General features: G+C 35.7%; 5 protein-coding genes across 5 annotated transcripts; 4 read left to right on the top strand and 1 right to left on the bottom strand. All coding sequences in view use genetic code 12, as the record gives it.

Annotated features, from left to right (window-relative positions):
- Nucleotides 1-1,326: 1,326 nt before the first annotated feature.
- On the top strand, nucleotides 1,327-2,751 carry ZRC1 (Zinc resistance conferring protein; the record flags this gene model as incomplete). The annotated part of the gene is made up of 1 exon (XM_001528533.1): nucleotides 1,327-2,751. One exon carries the CDS (start codon nucleotides 1,327-1,329, stop codon nucleotides 2,749-2,751), a length of 1,425 nt encoding a protein of 474 aa, XP_001528583.2.
- A 523-nt stretch (nucleotides 2,752-3,274) lies between these two features.
- PVL30_001066 (uncharacterized protein) lies at nucleotides 3,275-3,997 on the bottom strand (the record flags this gene model as incomplete). Its single annotated transcript, XM_001528532.2, has 1 exon — nucleotides 3,275-3,997. One exon carries the CDS (start codon nucleotides 3,995-3,997, stop codon nucleotides 3,275-3,277), a length of 723 nt encoding a protein of 240 aa, XP_001528582.2.
- Nucleotides 3,998-8,191: 4,194 nt separating this feature from the next.
- On the top strand, nucleotides 8,192-9,163 carry NTA1 (Carbon-nitrogen hydrolase; the record flags this gene model as incomplete). Its single annotated transcript, XM_001528531.1, has 1 exon — nucleotides 8,192-9,163. The coding sequence occupies one exon, from the start codon at nucleotides 8,192-8,194 to the stop codon at nucleotides 9,161-9,163; it is 972 nt and encodes a 323-aa protein (XP_001528581.2).
- A 4,602-nt stretch (nucleotides 9,164-13,765) lies between these two features.
- On the top strand, nucleotides 13,766-15,670 carry PVL30_001064 (uncharacterized protein; the record flags this gene model as incomplete). Its single annotated transcript, XM_001528529.1, has 1 exon — nucleotides 13,766-15,670. The coding sequence occupies one exon, from the start codon at nucleotides 13,766-13,768 to the stop codon at nucleotides 15,668-15,670; it is 1,905 nt and encodes a 634-aa protein (XP_001528579.2).
- Nucleotides 15,671-18,092: 2,422 nt separating this feature from the next.
- Nucleotides 18,093-19,361, top strand: RNR2 (Ribonucleotide-diphosphate reductase (RNR), small subunit; the record flags this gene model as incomplete). The annotated part of the gene is made up of 1 exon (XM_001528528.1): nucleotides 18,093-19,361. One exon carries the CDS (start codon nucleotides 18,093-18,095, stop codon nucleotides 19,359-19,361), a length of 1,269 nt encoding a protein of 422 aa, XP_001528578.1.
- Nucleotides 19,362-19,365: the final 4 nt, after the last annotated feature.

Raw genomic sequence — 19,365 nt, 5'->3', positions numbered from 1 at the left:
ACAAACCAATTTTTTTTTTCACTTTATGATAAACGTCATTTATGATAATGCATTGAGATGATTTAATTCTAAGCAATTTTTATTGTGCTGTTACCTCACTGGTTGTGGAAAGCAAACATATTTTTTCAGGACATGGTCCTTTTGTTTTTTGGCATTCAAGGATTTTACTAGTTTAGGAGTTTAGGTGTTTAGGTCTTTAGGAGTATTGAATTAAAATAATGTATTATTACGGTGAAATGGATGAGACGAACTTTGTAGAACTTTTGAAGCTTATGTATTGAGCCTTGTTGATCTATTTTTTTTTTTATTTTTTTTTCCTTGCAAATGAAAAAATTGCAAAAGGTAAGAGCTAAAGAGGGAGGTTTTTACTCAAAGAGGGGAAGAGACAGCGATACAAAATAGTATTTTTAGTTTAAACAAGTTGTTGTTGGGGGGGGGGGCAAATACACGTGCATAAATGTTTGTATTCGTATAAGTTTTGTATATTTTCTTGTATATTTTTTGTATATTTTCTTGTATATTTTTTTGTAAGCATCTTTTTTATTTATGCTGCAATGGAACCAATCTCATCTCAAAAGTTGGAATTGCGTGTATGAACCGTGCTCTATTATCCTCTTTCGCAATGTTTTTTTTTAACAAATGACAAACTATTTGCATTGTGAATGTAGAATATCTCCTATAATCCATTTACTAAGGGCTTTTAAAAGCAAAAACCAGTTGCATTTAGTCTAACTCAACATTCTAAAAATTTGGTTTCTTGGTTACAATAGATAGACGTTCCTTCAATTCCTGACTTCTCCGTGTTTGCTCTTTTGTGTATTGAGTGTGGAACTGCAGGTAACAATAGCATAGTGCGCAAAAATAAAAATAATTCATATTAAAATATCATATTCTGTAAAATACGACAACATCGACAACAGCCACCCTTTTTCTCATTCCGTCTCTACTTCCACCCCATTTTTACAACATCCTTCTCATCGTACATTCAAAACTTAAACATTTGTTGTTGTTCTTGTTGTTCTTATTGTTGTTGTGTTTTTTTTTCCCTTTCAATTTGGCTTCACTGCTTTTATTTAGCAACCGTCTTTACTTCACTGGCAGACAAGGACAACTAAATAAGTTTATTCACTAGCTACCTATTACCACTGTGAATACTTTTCTTTTGTTCTTTTTTGGAGTTTTGACAAGAACAAGTTTTTTTTTTCTTCTTTTACTTTTTCAAATTTTCCACACCTTTCCTAACTTTACAACAACAGGTTATCGATACCTGTTTATTCTGTTAGAATTTTATTTTATTGATTATTTTTTTTTCACAGGGGGTCCATAATGAACAACAAGGAGGTTAGAATAACGGCGCTTTTGGTGCTAGACACTATTTTTTTTCTTCTTGAAGCCATAGTTGGGTACTCCGTGCTGTCATTGGCACTTATCGCGGATTCATTCCACATGCTAAATGATATTATTTCCCTTATAATTGCCCTTTGGGCCGTTAGGATGAAGAATTCGAGACAAGCAGATGGGAAATACACATATGGGTGGCAAAGGGCTGAGATCTTGGGTGCTTTGATCAATGCAGTTTTTCTTGTCGCATTATGCTTCACTATCATTATGGAGGCTATACAACGGTTTTTCCAGCCTCAAGTGATTACCAATCCAAAGTTGATTTTGGTTGTGGGGTGTGCCGGATTATTGAGTAATGGAATTGGATTAGTGTTGTTCCATGAACATGGCCATTCCCATTCTCATGGTGGTGGTGGTGGTGGACACGATACTGAACTGGGCCATTCCCATTCTCATGCTGATGGTGTCCATGACCATGAAGCTAATAGGTACGATTTGAGCCACGAAGAGTCAACTGTGGGTGAGACTACTCCATTGATGAGAGGCAATAATACGCTTAAATCGACACCTTCGGAAGTATTTGATTACTTCCCAGACAATTTGGTTGAGAGATACGACTCGGCATCATCTGGGCGTGGTAATGGCAATGATACAAAAGACAAGCATGGTAAAACCGATATTGGTTCTGGTTCTGGTTCTGGCTCTGCACCTTCAGATGCGGGTGCAGGTGCATCTGTGTCTATGCCTGTGTCTCCTTCACTGCCGGCCGGTAAGAAAAAATCGAAATCAATGAATATGGAGGGAGTTTTTCTTCATGTGCTTGGTGACGCATTGGGCAATATTGGAGTTATAATTACAGCAGTTGTGATTTGGAAAACAAATTGGTGGTGGAGATATTACTGTGATCCGTTGACTTCGTTAGCGATTAGTGCGTTGATTGTTTATTCAGCCACTGGGTTATTTAGGAAATCGTCAAAGATTTTACTTCAGGCTACACCACCATACATTGACTCGGATCAGATTGTTAGCAGTCTCTTGAAACTTCCACTTGTTAAGAATGTCCATGATTTTCATGTATGGAATTTGAATGAGGATATTTTGATTGCTTCCTTGCATGTTGAATTGTCAGAGGATTGCCATGGCACGCCTTTATCATCGTCCGGTGGTAGTGGTGCTACTGCTACTGCTAATGCTACTGCTACTGCTACTTCTCAACAAAAGAAGAATGATAACACAATGATTGATGGAAAAGTGTTTTTAGAAGTTGTGGAACAGGTTCGGAAAGTCTTGCATCATTATCAAATTGATGCAGTAACTGTTCAACCAAGTATCAACTGTTGTCCACCTCCTATATCCAATGGAACTTCTGCCTCTGTATCAATTGCAGCACCAGCACAATTGAGCCAATAATCAGCGAGGACAAAATTACAACCAGGGTGTTTTTTCATCTAATTCTGTAATATGAATTTGTGAAGAAACTCGGGATTAATACCAAAGAAATAAATAAATAAATAAATACAGAAAAATGAACAAAGGAAAAAGAAAAAAAAAAGAGAGAAGAACAAAGCAAGACGGATATAATAAGGAGGGAGAAAAAAAATCAAGTTGAACTCATTAGAATTTAGAGACCAATTGTTAGAGTTAAGGGAAAAAAAAAAGGTTTACAAACTTTATATTTTTGTCTCTTTTTTTTTATCATTTCTTTTCTAGAATACATAAATGGTTTTGTTAGAATTAGTTGTATAGCAAGAAAGAAAGGCAAAAAAAAGATTGAAAGAATGAAAGAATGAAAAACTGTGTAAGTAAATGTGTGTGCGTCAATCGTTTCTTTAATCATTTAGAAAATGTTGATTAATTGTCTATGTATCTTTATTGCTTCTTTATTGCTGCTTTTTATTTCTTTCCTTATTATTACTTCTCTCTCTCTTTTTTTTTACAGTCTTCTTCTGCTTTTTTTCAGCCACCAACTCAGTTTTTTCTTTTTCTTTTTCGATTCGTCTTCGTCATCCATTTGGTTGGTAAACAGATTTAAATAATCAAAGCAGTCGTCATCGCTTCCACCTTGGTATTCTTCGTTATAGTTTTGGTGGTATGCTTTGCTATCCACCACTTGTGTGCCATTATTGTTGTTATGGTTGTAATTTTCTCTATTCCCAACTTCATTATATTTTGTATTGTTGTCATTCCAAGCACCATTTTTGGTAAATGTATTTTCGATAATCGATGTTGCATCTGTCATAAAGGTCGTTTGGGTTTTGACTCTCTCCAATCCGTCATCTCCGTGTCCACTAAACATAGTTGAGACTTCGCTTTTCATTGTGGTTGACGATCTTGTAGATATGGGGCTATCGTGTGGAGTTGAAACGAGTATTTTGCTCATCAGTCTATTCAATTGTGGCGGTGGTTGTACTGGTGCACGAGTCTCTCTGACCGTGGCACTACGAAGTAGACTTGAGTAGTTTTGGTGCACATGCCTAGCTGATACTATATCGTCATCAATAGAGTATTTTGGCGAGGATTCCATGCTATTTGCTTCTCTCCCGTCCGAATCAAAGTCCGGTAGTGGCAACACCATTTCATTGCAGCACTGCAGAATCATGTCGCCTATGCAATCTACAAACAGTTTGAACAAAATCAATTCTTCATATTCAATCATATTGTCGAGTATATGCATAATGTGCTCCACCACAGCGATATAGTCGCCAAGACTCAATCCGTATATTCTATTGAGTTTGCGGATAATCTGAAAGGGCGCGGTTTTTGTAGTGATTGTTGTGGATAAGAGGGTACATATTTGCAAAATGTGGAATTTATCTGGTGTGGATGAAAAAGTTGATTGTGGGGAAATTGGTGCTAAAGAGACTTGGCTCTGATAGTGTTGTTGTTGTTGGCTGCGGCTGCGGTGGTGGTGGTTTTGGTTTTGGTTTTGATTTCGATGGTGGTTGTATTGTTTGTTTTCTGTGTTTTGATATCGATGAGAAGTGTGCAAAGGATGATTCGGAGCAATCAATACTTGTTGGTTATATATCTGCCAAATCTCTTCTAGTTTTGGCTCTTGTAGTATTGTAGCGAGTCTCTCTTGTAGTGATTTGGGGTCTGGTGTAACATGGAAGCGAGTGTGCATGGGCAGTGGTAATAATATTGACATTTTGTATATTATCCGTTAAAAAGAATGTTGGTTGCAAAAAATAAAAAATAAAAAATAAAAAATAGACAATAAGTAAATCTGAAGAACAAGAAACAAATGGTGGTAAATGTGGATGTTTTGCGGGGAGAATAACGATACTTTAGATTCTAGGGGGGGGGGGTGAGATAAAAGACTTGAGTAGAGCGAGTGCGGCGAGTGCGGCGAGTTAAAGTGCAAGTGCAAGTCGAAATGGAAGTGGAAGGTGGGGGAGAGGGTATAAAGTAGGGGCGATAAATATATTGATGTTGATGTTGAGGATAAAGTTGTAGATGTTTCCAAAGTAAAGATGAAATTTGAAATTTGAAATTTGTTTCTTTTTCGTTTTTTTCTTTTTGGTAAATCTATAACTACGAGTTGGATAAAGGAGAAAGCGGAGATCAACACATTTAAATATGAATTTCTAGAAAAAAAAAACAATTGGAGTGGTAAAGAGGAGGAGAGGGGTGGTGTTGGTAATTAACACATTTTGTTTATGTGTTCCTTTGTCTGATAATCTTAATCGATTGGATGTTAAAAAAAGAAAAAGGGAAATTAAAAAAAATATAACAATCTTTTTTTTTTATTATTAATTTATATTTATTTTTAATTATTTATTTTCTTGGGGGGAGGGGGAGGGGGGAAAAGGGAAGAGGCTTACTACTGCACCTGATTACCAAAGTTGGAATCCAACACAAACAATGAAAAAAAAAGGAAAAGATGCAAATCCCAAATGGACAACCATTGTTTTCAAATTAATACTTCGTAGTTATTGTGTCTATATCTCCTGATGATACTCCTTTGGGTTAAATTAGTGAGTGAGGGTTTTGCAATCGAGGATGAAAAAAACAAAGACTACACGTCTCGTCCTTTCTTTTTTTTCTTTTTTGTATATGAGAAACGAATTGGACGTGTTGAAAGAGGAGAACAAGTAAAAGGTATGATAATGCACAAATCCCTGTTCAATAAGGCTAATACAATTCTTGTACAATACTAAAAGACTATTGTTGTGGTTATGAGGGCCTCATCGAGTGGTGAGTATTGTTTATTTTATTGTAATTCATATAAACAAAAAAATGTAGATCATTCATCTTCACCATGTATTGTCACCACCACCACCACCCAGTATGACTACATAAACCAGCATTTACTTGTCTTGGCTGAAACCACATGCAATGAAAGAGTGGAAAGAGTGGAAAAAGCGGGAAAAAGTGGGAAAAATTTTTAATGATGACAAACTGCAAACTTTTTTTCTTCTTTCGCTGTCCTAATTGGTTACTTTCATAGACCTAGGATAATAAAGTGTAGAATGCAAGAGAAGAAAAAAAAATAAAATTAGAGAAAAAAGAAGAAGAACAAGAAGAAGAATAATAATAATAAAGAAAACGGAAATTGACGATGGTTGTGGTTTAGACGACGAGAGACTTGTATAGTACAAACTTTTGTCGAGAGCCAAATTGAAAACAAAATGAAACCAAAATGAAACCAAAATGAAACCAAAATAGAGTCAAACAAGAAAGAAAACAAGAAAATCAGGGGAAAAGAGGGTGATAAGAATCACAATAATAAACGTTCCTTTGCTCTGAGCCAGATCTTAGTCTAATATAACAGTGTAGATAGATGGTGAGAGAGTTTAAAATTGGATTTACCTTTTTTCTTTTTTGACAGCTATACAAGATCAGTTTAAGAGTTTGTGATTTCCAAAATTCTGTAACACACATTTGATTTATCAATAATAACAACAATAGACGATACAAATTATAGTATAGATGAACGTTTGCAATTTTAAAATTTGAAAGAAGAGGGAGAAAACATAGGCGACATAGAGAGAATTAGCAAACGAGCTAGCGAGATCGCCATAGTATGTGTGTGTATGTAAGTATATATATATGTATGTGAATGTAAGTATATATATATGTATATGGATTCACAGTAGAGAATGAAAATACATGGAAGATGCATTTCTATGTCGTTATTTATCAAAAGAATCAAAAGTTTTCATACTCTTTTGTTTTTTTTACCTTGTATATATATATATATATATATTATAATTCTAAAATTACTTTATCATGTTTGTTTCGTAACAAATGTGCAAAAAGTTGCAAAAAAAAAAAAAAAAAAAAGGTGTTGAACTTTTTGTGCTTTTGGGAAAAATTTGCACGCCACAAAAAAGATAACCATTTTGCCTCGATTGGGTTAATTACAATTAGCAGACTACTGTGCATTAATTAGTTTGTACCTTTTCAAAGTTGATGGAGTCAAACCACCTTCTTTCCCTTTCTCCCTTCCTCCCCCCCCCTTTCCTTCACAACACACACACACACACACACAAAGAAGTAGACAATAGAGAAGAGATCCTTATATCTGCTCATTTACTAGTCCTCTCTCCCTCTCTTTACTTGCACAAAGTGAACAATAAACGGTATATGTTTGATGAATGGGTAGAAACGGAAGTACACGTTGAAGAAGAAGTAGAAGGAAAAAGAAGAACTAAGGACAAATGAAAGGGGTTGAGTAGTAGTAGCAGCTCTAGTGTTAGTAAAGGGTTTACCAGAAAGAGTGTAAAGAAATAGAAAAAAGGAGGCTTTGAGCAAAGATGCAATAAGGGTTCGCAAGACTCATTGCTCCTTCCTTATTTGCATGCTCTACTTTATCAACTAAACAGAGATAATAACTTGTTTTGTTTTGTTCTAATATGTATTGGTTTGTTTTGTTCTCTTTTCATTTCTTATTTCTTTTGGACTCTTGAAGCTCAGTATTGGTGGATTTTGTTTCACCCAATCGAATTCTTCAAACTAATCTCTACAACTTGGTAAGCAGATCAATTAAGGGCAGGTTAAGAGAGTGCATAACATAGCTGCCATGTTCTTGGCAATTCCCTTTTCACATTTCCCTTCTCACTTCTCACTTCTTTATCTTCATCATGTTCGATGTGAGCTTATGCAATTGTAAATTACCATATTAGAAAAATGCATGAAACTTGGTGGTAGAGGAGCGTCGTTTAGTTCTTATTGTTTTTGTTTGTGTTTGTATGTGTATGTATTCTGTTTTCCGTCGTTTTCTTTAACAACACTATTTTATCAAAACTTGTAGTAGACAGTTGATGCTTAGGCCATAAGAAACGAAAATTAAAGAAAAATAGAGTAATTAACAAAGCATGCTAGCACATTCTTGGTAAACATAATAGTTTGAATCTTTGATCTTGACAAAGTACAGAAAAAGAAGATCAATAACAAATAGAGAAAAAAAAACGAAGAAAAAAAAGGAAGACCACATCGTTTGACAATAGTCAGTGGTGAATTATTGGTATTGGCTCTGCAATGATTTGATTTCGTATTGTTTTGCTTTGTTTTGTTTTGCTTTGTTTTGTTTTGCTTAGTTTTTTTTTTACAATTTTTTTTTTTGTTCTGGTGGGAATTGCGCCAAAAAAATTACCAAATAAAAATCAAAAATGATTAAAAATTTGGCTTAATTCTTTTCAAGTTCAAGTTAAAAGAAGAGGCTACATCTTCCTACAATAAGATCATATTTTTATATTCACAACCTTTGGCTACTTCTCCGTTTTTTCTTGTTTTTTCTTGTTTTTTTTTTTGGAAAAAATAGATAATAATACCAAATAGGAAAGAACCCTTAAGCAAACCATCCCTTTTTTATTTCACTTTCACCGCCCCCCCTTCCCTCTACTCAATGAAGTTGCGAGTTGCAGTCCTACAAATCAACTCTCTCTTGGGCCAACCTCAACAGAATATTCTGAAATGCAAATCACTTTTATCTTCAATCCCCAAGGATGACAGCCAGCTTGATCTCGTTGTGCTCTCAGAACTCGCCATCACTGGCTATAATTTTGCATCGGCTTCACACATCAAACCATTCTTGGAGTCTCCCACGCAATTTGGACCCAGTTTGGAATTTGCACAGGAAATCAGTCGAAAACATAATTGTTTTACTGTAATTGGTTATCCTGAATGCAGTAAAAACTCAAAAGACTGTTTACAAGAGCCCAACTTGAATATCTACAATTCCTGTGCCGTATTTGATCGACAGGGAAATATTATACACAATTACCGTAAAACATTTCTTTACGAAACAGACCAGGTATGGGGATGTTTAGAAAACCCACAAAAATCATTTACACCAATAAATGTGGAGTTCAAATCAGGCAAAGAAAAAGTTGTTACAAATTTCGGTATATGCATGGATCTCAACCCATACAAGTTTGAAGCACCTTTTCAGGCATTTGAATTCTCGCGTGCTTGCTACCAGAGCAAATCACAACTAGTGATTTGTCCCATGGCGTGGCTTTCACCCAATTCACCATCCTTATTCAAAGAACAAGCGGAAAAGCCATCTACTGATTTGAAGGACGAGCCATGCAATCTGACTATAAACTACTGGATATTGAGGTTTTTCCCATTTTTATCACACAAGTACAGCTTTATGCCCAAATGGTGGAGTGAAAAAAACACCAAGGTGAATGTGATTTGCTGCAACCGTGTGGGTATGGAAGATGACATCTTGTATGGTGGAAGTTCATGTATTTTAGAGTTTAATGGAAAGGAAGGAAACGATGAAGTTGGGACGGAGAATCCAAGTGTAAAAGTGTTGGATAGCTTATCACAATGCAAGGAAGGGATCATGGTTAAAGAGATTGAAGTTTGAAATAAAAAATAACCAAAAAAAAAAAAGAACAATTGAGAAACAAAACAAATTCAATAAAATGAAAACGTATAATATTGCGGGGGAAAAATGAAAAGACGGAGGCGAAAGTAGAAAAAGCGAAAAGTATTGATTATTGATGATTATGACTATGATGTGAAAAGAATTGGATGAGGGGAAATTGAATAATAAAAGAATTCACTGCTTTATAGGGCATGTTGGAGCATGTTTTCTTCTTTTTCCTAACTTTCACCTTCCCCGAAAGTTTTAGCCTTTTCCGAATTGTCCTTGAAGCTAGGGTCACCGATTAGCAACTATTGTGCTGTCTCGTATCCGTCAAGATCTTATCTATGTGTGATGAAATAAAGTTATACTTGGCAAAAGACAAGTTCTTTTTCGTTTTCGTTTTCGTTTTCTTTTTCTTTTTCCTTTATTTTATTTTTTCCCCCGGTAGTTGGATCAAGAGGAAATGAGATATTCTGTTGGCGAAGTAGTTTGTTGGTTGGTTAGTTTTATGCGGCATATGGGTTATTTTTTCCACCTTTCCTGTTGCTCTGGTGACCAAATGTAATTGAAGGAGATACGGTTTGTTGGATATTTTACTTGTTTCAAACTCGGCACTTGATAGGAACTTTGCAGAGAGCAATGGTATAATTTAAGAATTCATTAAAAAAGAAGATGCAAAAGAGAAGCAAACCAAAAGAAATTTCCGGAAGTCAATCTACTTAAAGTTCGAAATCTAGAACTGGAATATTATTCAGTTATGGTTGCTGTTTGAAATATTGTGTCAGACGACGCTTAGGAAAACTACAAAATATCCATTTCAAAAATTTTAAAGTTCATCTCTCTTTCTACTTTACTTTTTTCTTTTTGCTCTATTTTATTATTATCTTCTTTTCACTTTTGATCAGTCAGAGTTTTAAGGTGAAATGAAGATAAAGTAAAAAAAAAAGTAGGAAAACTGAAACGATTGTGATTACAAGTGCATTTACTCACCACGGCTTAAAAAGTAAAAAAAAATATATACTGGAAACATGCATTTATATTTACTAGTCCAAAAAAAAAAGAGAAAGAAGATGGAAACAAGGGTAAAAGAAGTAGCAACGTTGAGTACTATTGTCTTGTGTGTAGAGTAGGGTAGAGTAGGGTAGAGAAGAGTCTGTTACAGCATACCACGTTTTATTCTACTTTTCCTTTTTTTATTTCCTTTATTTTTTTTTAATAAAATTAAAAATTGTTTATGTAACAACTTTTGTTAGAACAATAGCAAACCACCTTCTCCGCCACTTCATCTGCCTCCTTCATAAATTCTTTTGTATCTGTTTGTGTTTCATTCTCTTCAACGTTTGTACTTGATGTATTATTATTTGTATTATTTTTTTTTTTTGGAAGATTTACTCAAAGTTTCAATTTTTACGATGTGGTTTGCCTTGCTTTGCTCTGGTTTACTTTGATTTGCTTTGGGTGAGGAAGAATCTGTATAGTTGGAAATATGTCAGGAACACAGCCATGTTTGATATGTACAATTACATCGAGGTTTATACTTTCCCCAGCGAATATAACCCGTTCTTTGTCCTCTTGTTTCAAACTTCCCCCTCCCCCACCCCCTCTGTCTTCCATCCCCTTTTCAGGGGTAAGACTTCTTTGTTCATTTTGATTTTTGTTTCCGTTTCCATTTCCCTGACATATTATAGCAGACTAGAGCATAGCCTCTTCCAAAAACACTACTCTTCTGTGTGCCTGAATGTAATGTATATAAAGAGTAGTGTGTATATACGTACACACACAACACCCACACACAAGTGGATAAATGTTGGCGAAAACTCGAAAGAAGGTTTGAACAGAATAAAAACACAGCCCTGTTGTTTTATTCTTACTCTAATTCTTTCTTTCTTTCTTTCTTTCTTTCTCTCCTTCTCTTTCACACACATACACACACTCTCTTACCACCTCCCTCCCCCCCCTTCCTTCCTTCTCCATTAAATGCTTGGTGTATAAAACATTATGTTGAGATTGTTTCATTACATGCTCCTGCGATTCCGGAGATGAGCACTTGCATATGGATATTTCCGCAATCGCAATCGCAACAACTCCCCCTCACTCCACTTCACTGACCCACTGACTCACGCACTCACGCACAAACTCAGTCGATGACATCATTGCAGTTCATATACTCTTGTCCATTTGTCCATTTGACGTGGTTTGCAAATAGTCGATTTCTTCTTCTTCTTCTTCTTCCCCCTCTTCATCTTCAAACATGAGAAACCAAGAATTCTGTTGAGTTTCACAAACTTTACATAGTCAACATAGTCAGCATAGTCAGCATAGTCAACATAGCTTACATCGTTTACAAAATTTTGCCAAAAAAAAAAAGGAAATGAAAATAATAATAATAAAAAAAGTGTGGAGGGTTATGAACTTCCACTTGACTACTTCCAATTAGCGTTTAGTAGCATTCTATTCGCTACTGAAGTTTCCACCTTTCCCTATTCCCCCCCTCCCCTATTTCTATTTTATTCTATACCTCTCACTTAATTTACAATAATGCCGTTTGGATGAGTGGTTAGTAGAAAATTTTTCTAATCCTCTTTAACCAACCTTTGATTATGTTTTTTTTGAAATCTTTGCCAATCGTGTCCGTCTTATCTTAAATCTCGAATCTGCGTATACAACTTTATCTTCCCATCATTTTTTACTCTTTATTTTACTTTTTATTCATTTAATTTTAAATTTAATTTATCCAAGTTATTGCATCAGTGTTGTTATTGTTCGTTAATAAAGGAAAGGGTATCATAACATTTGTTTGTGGCTTTGGTTGTTTAGTAAGATGTGAATTCATCTATTTCATCATTGCACACTTTTCAGATCATCTCTACCATTGGTTTGGCTAAGAGTCCGATATTTCCCAGTACCTATTTCTTTTTTTTTTTTTTTTTTTTTTCATGAAGCCGAAATTTTGGCTTGATAATTGCTTCCCTTGACGATGACTATAATGTACATTCTATTTCTTAGCTTGCTGTCACAGATAACTACATTATCTTCTTCTTCTTCGTCTTCCTCTACCTCTATTCTTTCTTCCCCGTCCTCCTCTTCCTCAGCACCTTCACTTGCTTTGTACAGTACGCTACGCTACTCTGCATTTCTCTTCTTTCTTTCCACCAAGACACAGCCACTAGTAGCAGGGGCTTAATACCTCTGCCATCTCCTACCTCCCACACATCTCTATTATTATGTGAGCAAGCAATAAACTTGTTTAATTTTATTAATCTTTCTCTATCTCTTTCTCTCTTTCTCTCGTTCTCTCTCCCAATTTCATTTCATAATATTTTAGGTATTGTTTTAGCTTGCTGTTTTCTACAGAACAAATATAAGTTCCATCCTTTCTTATCGTTCCTTACCCATCAGAATTTTGTATAGAAAAAAAATAGCACATAGAAGGATTGCGAAAGTATAGTGAAGTAAAGTAAAGTGAAGTAAAGACTCTTTCCCTAACCTCCCTTAATCTACATTGTTACTGCTCAATTTTCGTTTTGGTTATCTTTTGTCTCTTTTATTTTCCTTTTCTAAAACTCGGTTGCTATAACGATTGAGCAGAATTAGAGATAAATAATTTGAACCAAAAGGAACAAATTGATTTTAAAAGTGACACAAAACAAGGGAAAATTGAAAATTGAAAGGACTTGAATTAATGTGTGGTGCATAATGCATCATTTACTATAAGAAAAAAACATTCAAAAACAAAAAAAACAAAGTCTTGAAAGATACAGCAAAAGTGGCAGAAAAAGTGGCAGAAAAAGTGGCAGAAAAAGAGCTCCCAATGCAAAGTTGTTATGGTTGTGGTTGCGGTTGTGATACTCTTCATCATCACTCTCACAGTCTATAACAAAAATGGATTTCTTTAAGCTATAAGAAGAGAGGTGTGCAGTATAAGAGTGTATATTGTTAATGTTTTCCCTGTATCTCTTTGTTGGTTTTTAATTTCCATTTTGCTTTCCAAATTTTGTTTTTTCTTAATTTCTTTTCTTTTAATGCAAAACCACTTAAAAAAGTGAGTGGAAAGAAAAAAAAAAAAGAATAGACAAACGGATTGATGATGTAATTTACGTATTCGTCATCGGCTATATATTTGTATATATATTTGTATATATATATATATCCATATATCTATATCTATATATCTAATCATCTTCCACCGACTCTTTTCTCTTTTTTTCTTCCAAAATATATAATTATTGCCTTCACCTTTATTCACAACTCTGTATTGAAAACTTTGCTATATCAACACTGTATATATACTGTAATCTCCCTACAGTACTTTACTCACTCACTCCTTCTCCGCCCCCTACCTTCTTCCTCCCCCCCTAAGATAGGAATAAAACAAAAAAGAAAAATAAAAAAAGAATAACATATACTATACATTTGAAACATCAAATTTTTTCAAAGAAGTAGTATCCGGAAATAGGTTCAACTACAATCCATTGTCATCAAACACTTTTCATTCCATTATAAATACTTGTGGTTTGAATTTGGATTTTCCGATTTAATTTTTTATTTTCCAACTATCATTGTCGTCATTATATTTATCCGCATCCAACCTCATACATCATGGCATTATTTAAATCTACGCCGATCCGGATCAAGTCTCCGCTATCAAGAAACAAGAAACCAAATAGCGAGGATATAGACAACTTGCTGCTTTCTGGAGAGAGATCCGATGGAAGCGAAGGAAGCAGAAGCGATGCAAGTAGAAGCTACAATAGCAGTAGCGGCAGTGGAAAAAGCAACGACAACTTTGTATTGGGCAACGACGAAGAAGTCTCTGTAACTTCAGCCGAAAATAGTCCTGATGCACCTTTACCACCACCATTACCATTACCACAACAACAACAACATCAATATCAACATCAACAACAACTACAACAACAAGAACCAAAATCATCCTTCAACGAAGAGCTTGTGAAGTTCAAACCTATAGATACACTTATCAGAGCCAACCAAATACGCACATATTGCCATGGCGCATTCCAGATTCTAGGCGAGGGCGATGTATGGATCGAAGTCTATGCACAACTCGTCGGACAACAGTTAACATGGCAGATTTCAAGAGCAGATGTCGATGTCGATATTGATGATGAATACAAGTTTAGAACCTTTGATATCATGGATGCCAAGTACGAGGTGATTAACAACTTGCTCGCATTCAAGGATGTTACGATAAATTTCCACAAGGGAGATTTGGTGAAATGGCTTAGTGCAATTGCCTTGTCCAAGTTTGAATACGTCAAGTTGAACGAAGCATTCACTGCGGTTTTGTTGTCTGCAAGAGGCTCCAAATTACTGGACATCCACGTTTTGTTATCACACAAAAAGAGGTTTCCTCATTTCGATTGGTGCAATATCAGATTGCCCGAAGTGTCGCCTAAATGGATCAAAGTATACATGGTGATTTTACCCAGCGACAAACACCACCTTGGGCGCATCGAGTTTTACCCTTCTGACAAAAAAATGCACAAAAAGTACCTTATTGCATATATATCCGACTTGGCCCACATTTACAATGTGTTTCCAGAACAACTCAATCTCGTTGAACTGAATTCGATAATGAATGCCTTGGGCAATGTTCACGTGAGCAAAAAATTCGAACACGTTTTCCCCTACTCCCAAACATCGAACCTGAATCCACAATTGCAACTGCAAGAACCACGAAAGATTATCGCCAAGAACCAGTCGATCTCAAGATCAGATTCGATCAAATCTCTTTCCTCAATGGCTTCTTTAAACTCCATCTCCTCATCAGGCTCCCAAACTAGATCCAGGTCCAGATCAAGATCGGGATCTGTAAACTCAACAAGTTCATTTTTCAATCAAGCCAATCCCAAAACACACGCAAGAACAAGATCAGACACCACCAATTCCTTTGATATGAGCAAAAATGACTCTTCATTTTTCAAGAAACATAAAGATGCATTTGTCCCCACTAGTCTGATCTATATAATGCCTGTACCACACCCTGGTGTTGATGCTGCTGAGACAATGATTAGAAACTTTATACCAGCAATTGATGCATTTAAATTGTATGGTAGACCCAAGCATTTGCTCAGTGAAAAAGCCAACCCTGACTCGATGTTGTTTGGCTACCCATCTTTGCCACACTATCAGTACTTGTCGACAACAGAGGCCCATAATGCGTTTGCCCAGCAGTACCACATCCAAATGAATCAGTTTCAGATGGAGGATATCATACAAGACAGGATAATGCAGTTGATGAATAAGAAACCATATCGTGGCTCAGGAAATGTCGGGAAATTGTTTGAAAGACAACAACAGCAGCAACAGCAACAACAATTGCAAGTGCAACAACAGCAACAACAGCAGCAACAAGTTGGGCAGTTGGGGTATGATAGCACTATGATATCTCCACCAATGAGTCCTCAATTTGATGATGTATCTAGTGTGGATGACTCGGTTAGATTTGGCAGTCCCAGGATTGCAAGTCCATTAAGGGTTTAAGCGCAGGAGCAAAAATTCTGGTTTTTTTTTTTCTGTCTGTGTCTGTATTTACTTAGTGAAGAAGGAATCACGTGAGGAAGATGGGAAAAGAGCATATTTTCATTTCATTTTGGCAAAATAGCAACAACAGCTGCTGGCTCTAGTTCTTGATAATCTCGGTGTTGATGTTGATTGTTTATAGATTGGGTAGACACTGATGTTGTATCGTACTATTCGTATCGTATAGTTATGCCATAAGATTTTTTTTTTCCTTTTTTTTCGAAAAAAAGAGAAAAAAATCAATTTATAGTTTATTTCGTTTACTTTGTTTATTGTATTTGCTTTGTTTATAATGCATATTTTGTTTATTTTTGATTACTTTATTCATTCATTTCTTTCGTCTCTTTCGTTTCTTTCGTTTCTTTCGTTCCTTTCGTTTTATTCGTTTTATTCGTTTGTAGTGCTTATTCGTTTAGCCATCATTGAATGATATTAGTTATCGTATACAGTGTGTATGTTGCTGTTGCATATATCGTAGGAGTGGTGGTTTCTACAGTTGTTGTTTAGAAGCAGCAAAAACTTGGCAGAAATCGGGGGGAGATTCCGAGATCGGAAAGATATGTTGATACTATCTACGATAAGGGAATATATATATGTATGTCCTTATATACAAGTGTATATGATTAATGCATATAGAAGCATAAAGTTCCGTTAGTCAGTATTACTAATTGAACTCATTGTCAAAAGGGCACTGAGATTGATTATTGTATGGATTGTTTACACTTTGACTCGTAGTCCAGATTTATCATCTTTAGTAATGATACGCGTGTGTGACATGTGTTTGTAGAGTGCTAAGGTTGGTGGACATATTAAACGAAGCGCGTGTCATGTTTTGATTTTGCAGATTTAGTTTCAATTCTTTTTTTCAAGTTCCTTTTTTTTTTTTTGGTTCTTTGTATTTTTTGGGCTTTCTTTTTATTCAGGTATTGTTCTTACAAGCACCACTACAAACTGATTGATTTTTCCATTTTTTAACTTTTCAATCGTTGGTGAATTTATTGGTTCAGTCCATTTTATTATTTCCTCTCTCTCTCTCTTTTTTTTCTTTTTGTTTTCACTACTCTTTATTCTACACAAATTGACATTATTGAAATAAAGGATCTTCCTTGTATGCTGGAAATACAAACAGTGTTGTGGAAGTGTAATGGATGTAAGGGTGGTGAGATACGTCAATTGTTAAGAAAACCCACTGAACTCGTCTGTACGTGAGTTTCACGGATTGATTAGAATAGCGCGACGCGTACTTTTTCCTTTTTTCTTTTTTCGTTTTTCTTTGAAAGACCTCGTCCCTAATTCATGACACAAAATTCTTTTCTCACACAACTTGTTTGCTCGTTGCACACAATTTTTCATCTAATTGCTTTAATATCGACGCGTATAAATATTGAAAGGAGAAAAACTAGGTTTAATGTATGTGTGTATGGATGTTTTATGGTCTTACTTTGTCCATGAGTACACTACCAGTTTTTTTCACTTAATCCGCCCTTCTTTCTTTCTTTCCTCCCCTCCTCCTCCTCCTAGTACTGAGAAGCAAAGTCAAAACAGACTAAAAAAAAAAAGAAAAACAATAAAGAGCATCATCTCTACAAAAAATAAACCGAATTTCAGTAAAGAAGCAGAGCAAAGAAGCAGAGCAAGAAAAGCAAAGCAAAGCACTTGTTAGTTACTTTTAGATAAGAAATAAAAGCTATACCACTTTCCAAATTAGGACAACAACAAACACAACTGTTACCACCATTCTTTGTCTAATCCCTATGAGTGAGGAATAGTTAGTTACAAAGTATCAACAATCGCCAGGAAATTTGCATTTGTTTACACTTTGCCAATTTCCACTTTGTGCCATATCCCTCCACCCACCCTATCTTTTCTCTTTTAGTATTATTGTGACTCCTCAGCTCTGTGTTCTCTCTCCTTTGACCTTTTGCAGGTATCGGAAAAGAGTACTACCAGTTTCAACACGTATACACGATGCACACCCTCACGCTAACAAACACGCTAACAAACTAGCGCTGCCAAACACGTATAGACGCATTTAATTGCTTCTCGTGAAATAAATATAAAAGCATATCCTATTCTCACCCAACTCCATCACTCATCACCTCCTCTCTTTCTTTCTCTCTTTTTTTTTTTTTTCCTCTTTCCTCTTCCTTTTTAAACATCATCATCAACCCATTTCATTACACACTTGACTTACTCAATTGACTTGCAGTTAGTCTTATACACAAGTTACATACACTGCTTATTTAAAAAATAAACACGTCCATTCATTAATTTGTTTCATTATAAGAAAGAAAAAGTTTATCATTTCCTTCTAACTCCATTCTTTTATTCTATTTTTTTTTTTGATTTTAGTTTTAGTTTTACAGCATACGCGTCATTTCAAATGTCATTAACAGAAACACCAACTAGAGGATTAACAGGCAAAATCAACAACCTCGACATGTCACAAACACCAGGTAAATCTTTGACTGATAAACTAGCTGCCGAAGCTAAGGCCAAGGACGAAGCACAAACCATTCACGAAGTCAAGGCCTCATTGAATGCTAGCAAACCAACTACAAGTGAAGTTACCAAAGAGTCTACACAGGACGAACAAGATAAGGATCAAGACGAACACGACCAGTTCCTCACTACACACAAGGCACACAGACGTCAAATCAAAGAAGCTGAAAAAGATGAACCTCTCCTTAAAGAAAACAAACGTCGATACGTGATGTTCCCAATCCGTTACCACGAAATCTGGCAAATGTACAAGAAGGCCGAGGCATCCTTTTGGACTGCAGAGGAAATCGATTTGGGCAAAGACATGCACGATTGGAAAAACAAATTGAATGAAAATGAAAGATTTTTCATCTCAAGAATTCTCGCTTTCTTTGCTGCATCTGATGGTATTGTTAATGAAAACTTGGTTGAAAACTTTTCTGCAGAAGTGCAAATCCCTGAGGCCAAGAGTTTTTATGGTTTCCAAATCATGATGGAAAACATCCATTCCGAAACTTACTCTTTGTTGATTGACACTTATATCAAGGACCCCAAGGAGGCTGATTTCCTCTTTAACGCCATCGACAACATCCCACAGATTAAGAAAAAAGCCGACTGGGCCATCCGTTGGATCAATGATGACAATGCCCTTTTCGCTGAACGTCTTGTTGCTTTTGCTGCCGTTGAGGGTGTGTTTTTCAGTGGCTCTTTTGCTTCTATTTTCTGGTTGAAAAAGAGAGGATTGATGCCAGGTTTAACCTTTTCCAATGAGTTGATCTGCAGAGACGAGGGTTTGCACACTGATTTCGCATGTCTCTTGTTTAGTCACTTGGAGAATAGACCAGACCCAAAGATTGTTGAGAAGATTATCTCTGAAGCAGTGGAGATTGAAAAAGAATTCTTTACTGATGCCTTGCCAGTGAGTCTTTTGGGAATGAACTGTAAATTGATGTGCCAATACGTTGAGTTTGTTGCCGATAGACTTTTGGTGGCATTGGGCAATGAAAAGATTTACAAGGTTACCAATCCATTTGACTTTATGGAAAACATCTCACTTGCTGGTAAAACCAACTTTTTCGAAAAGAGGGTTTCTGATTACCAAAAGGCAGGTGTCATGGCCAAGTCCGAAGACAAGAATGCTAATGAATTCACCTTTGATGAGGATTTCTAATGGA

Source organism: Lodderomyces elongisporus, chromosome 1 (assembly GCF_030384665.1).
Source record: "Lodderomyces elongisporus chromosome 1, complete sequence".
NCBI classification, from domain to species: Eukaryota; Fungi; Ascomycota; class Pichiomycetes; order Serinales; family Debaryomycetaceae; genus Lodderomyces; species Lodderomyces elongisporus.
This window is presented reverse-complemented; position numbering and strand designations above follow the sequence as displayed.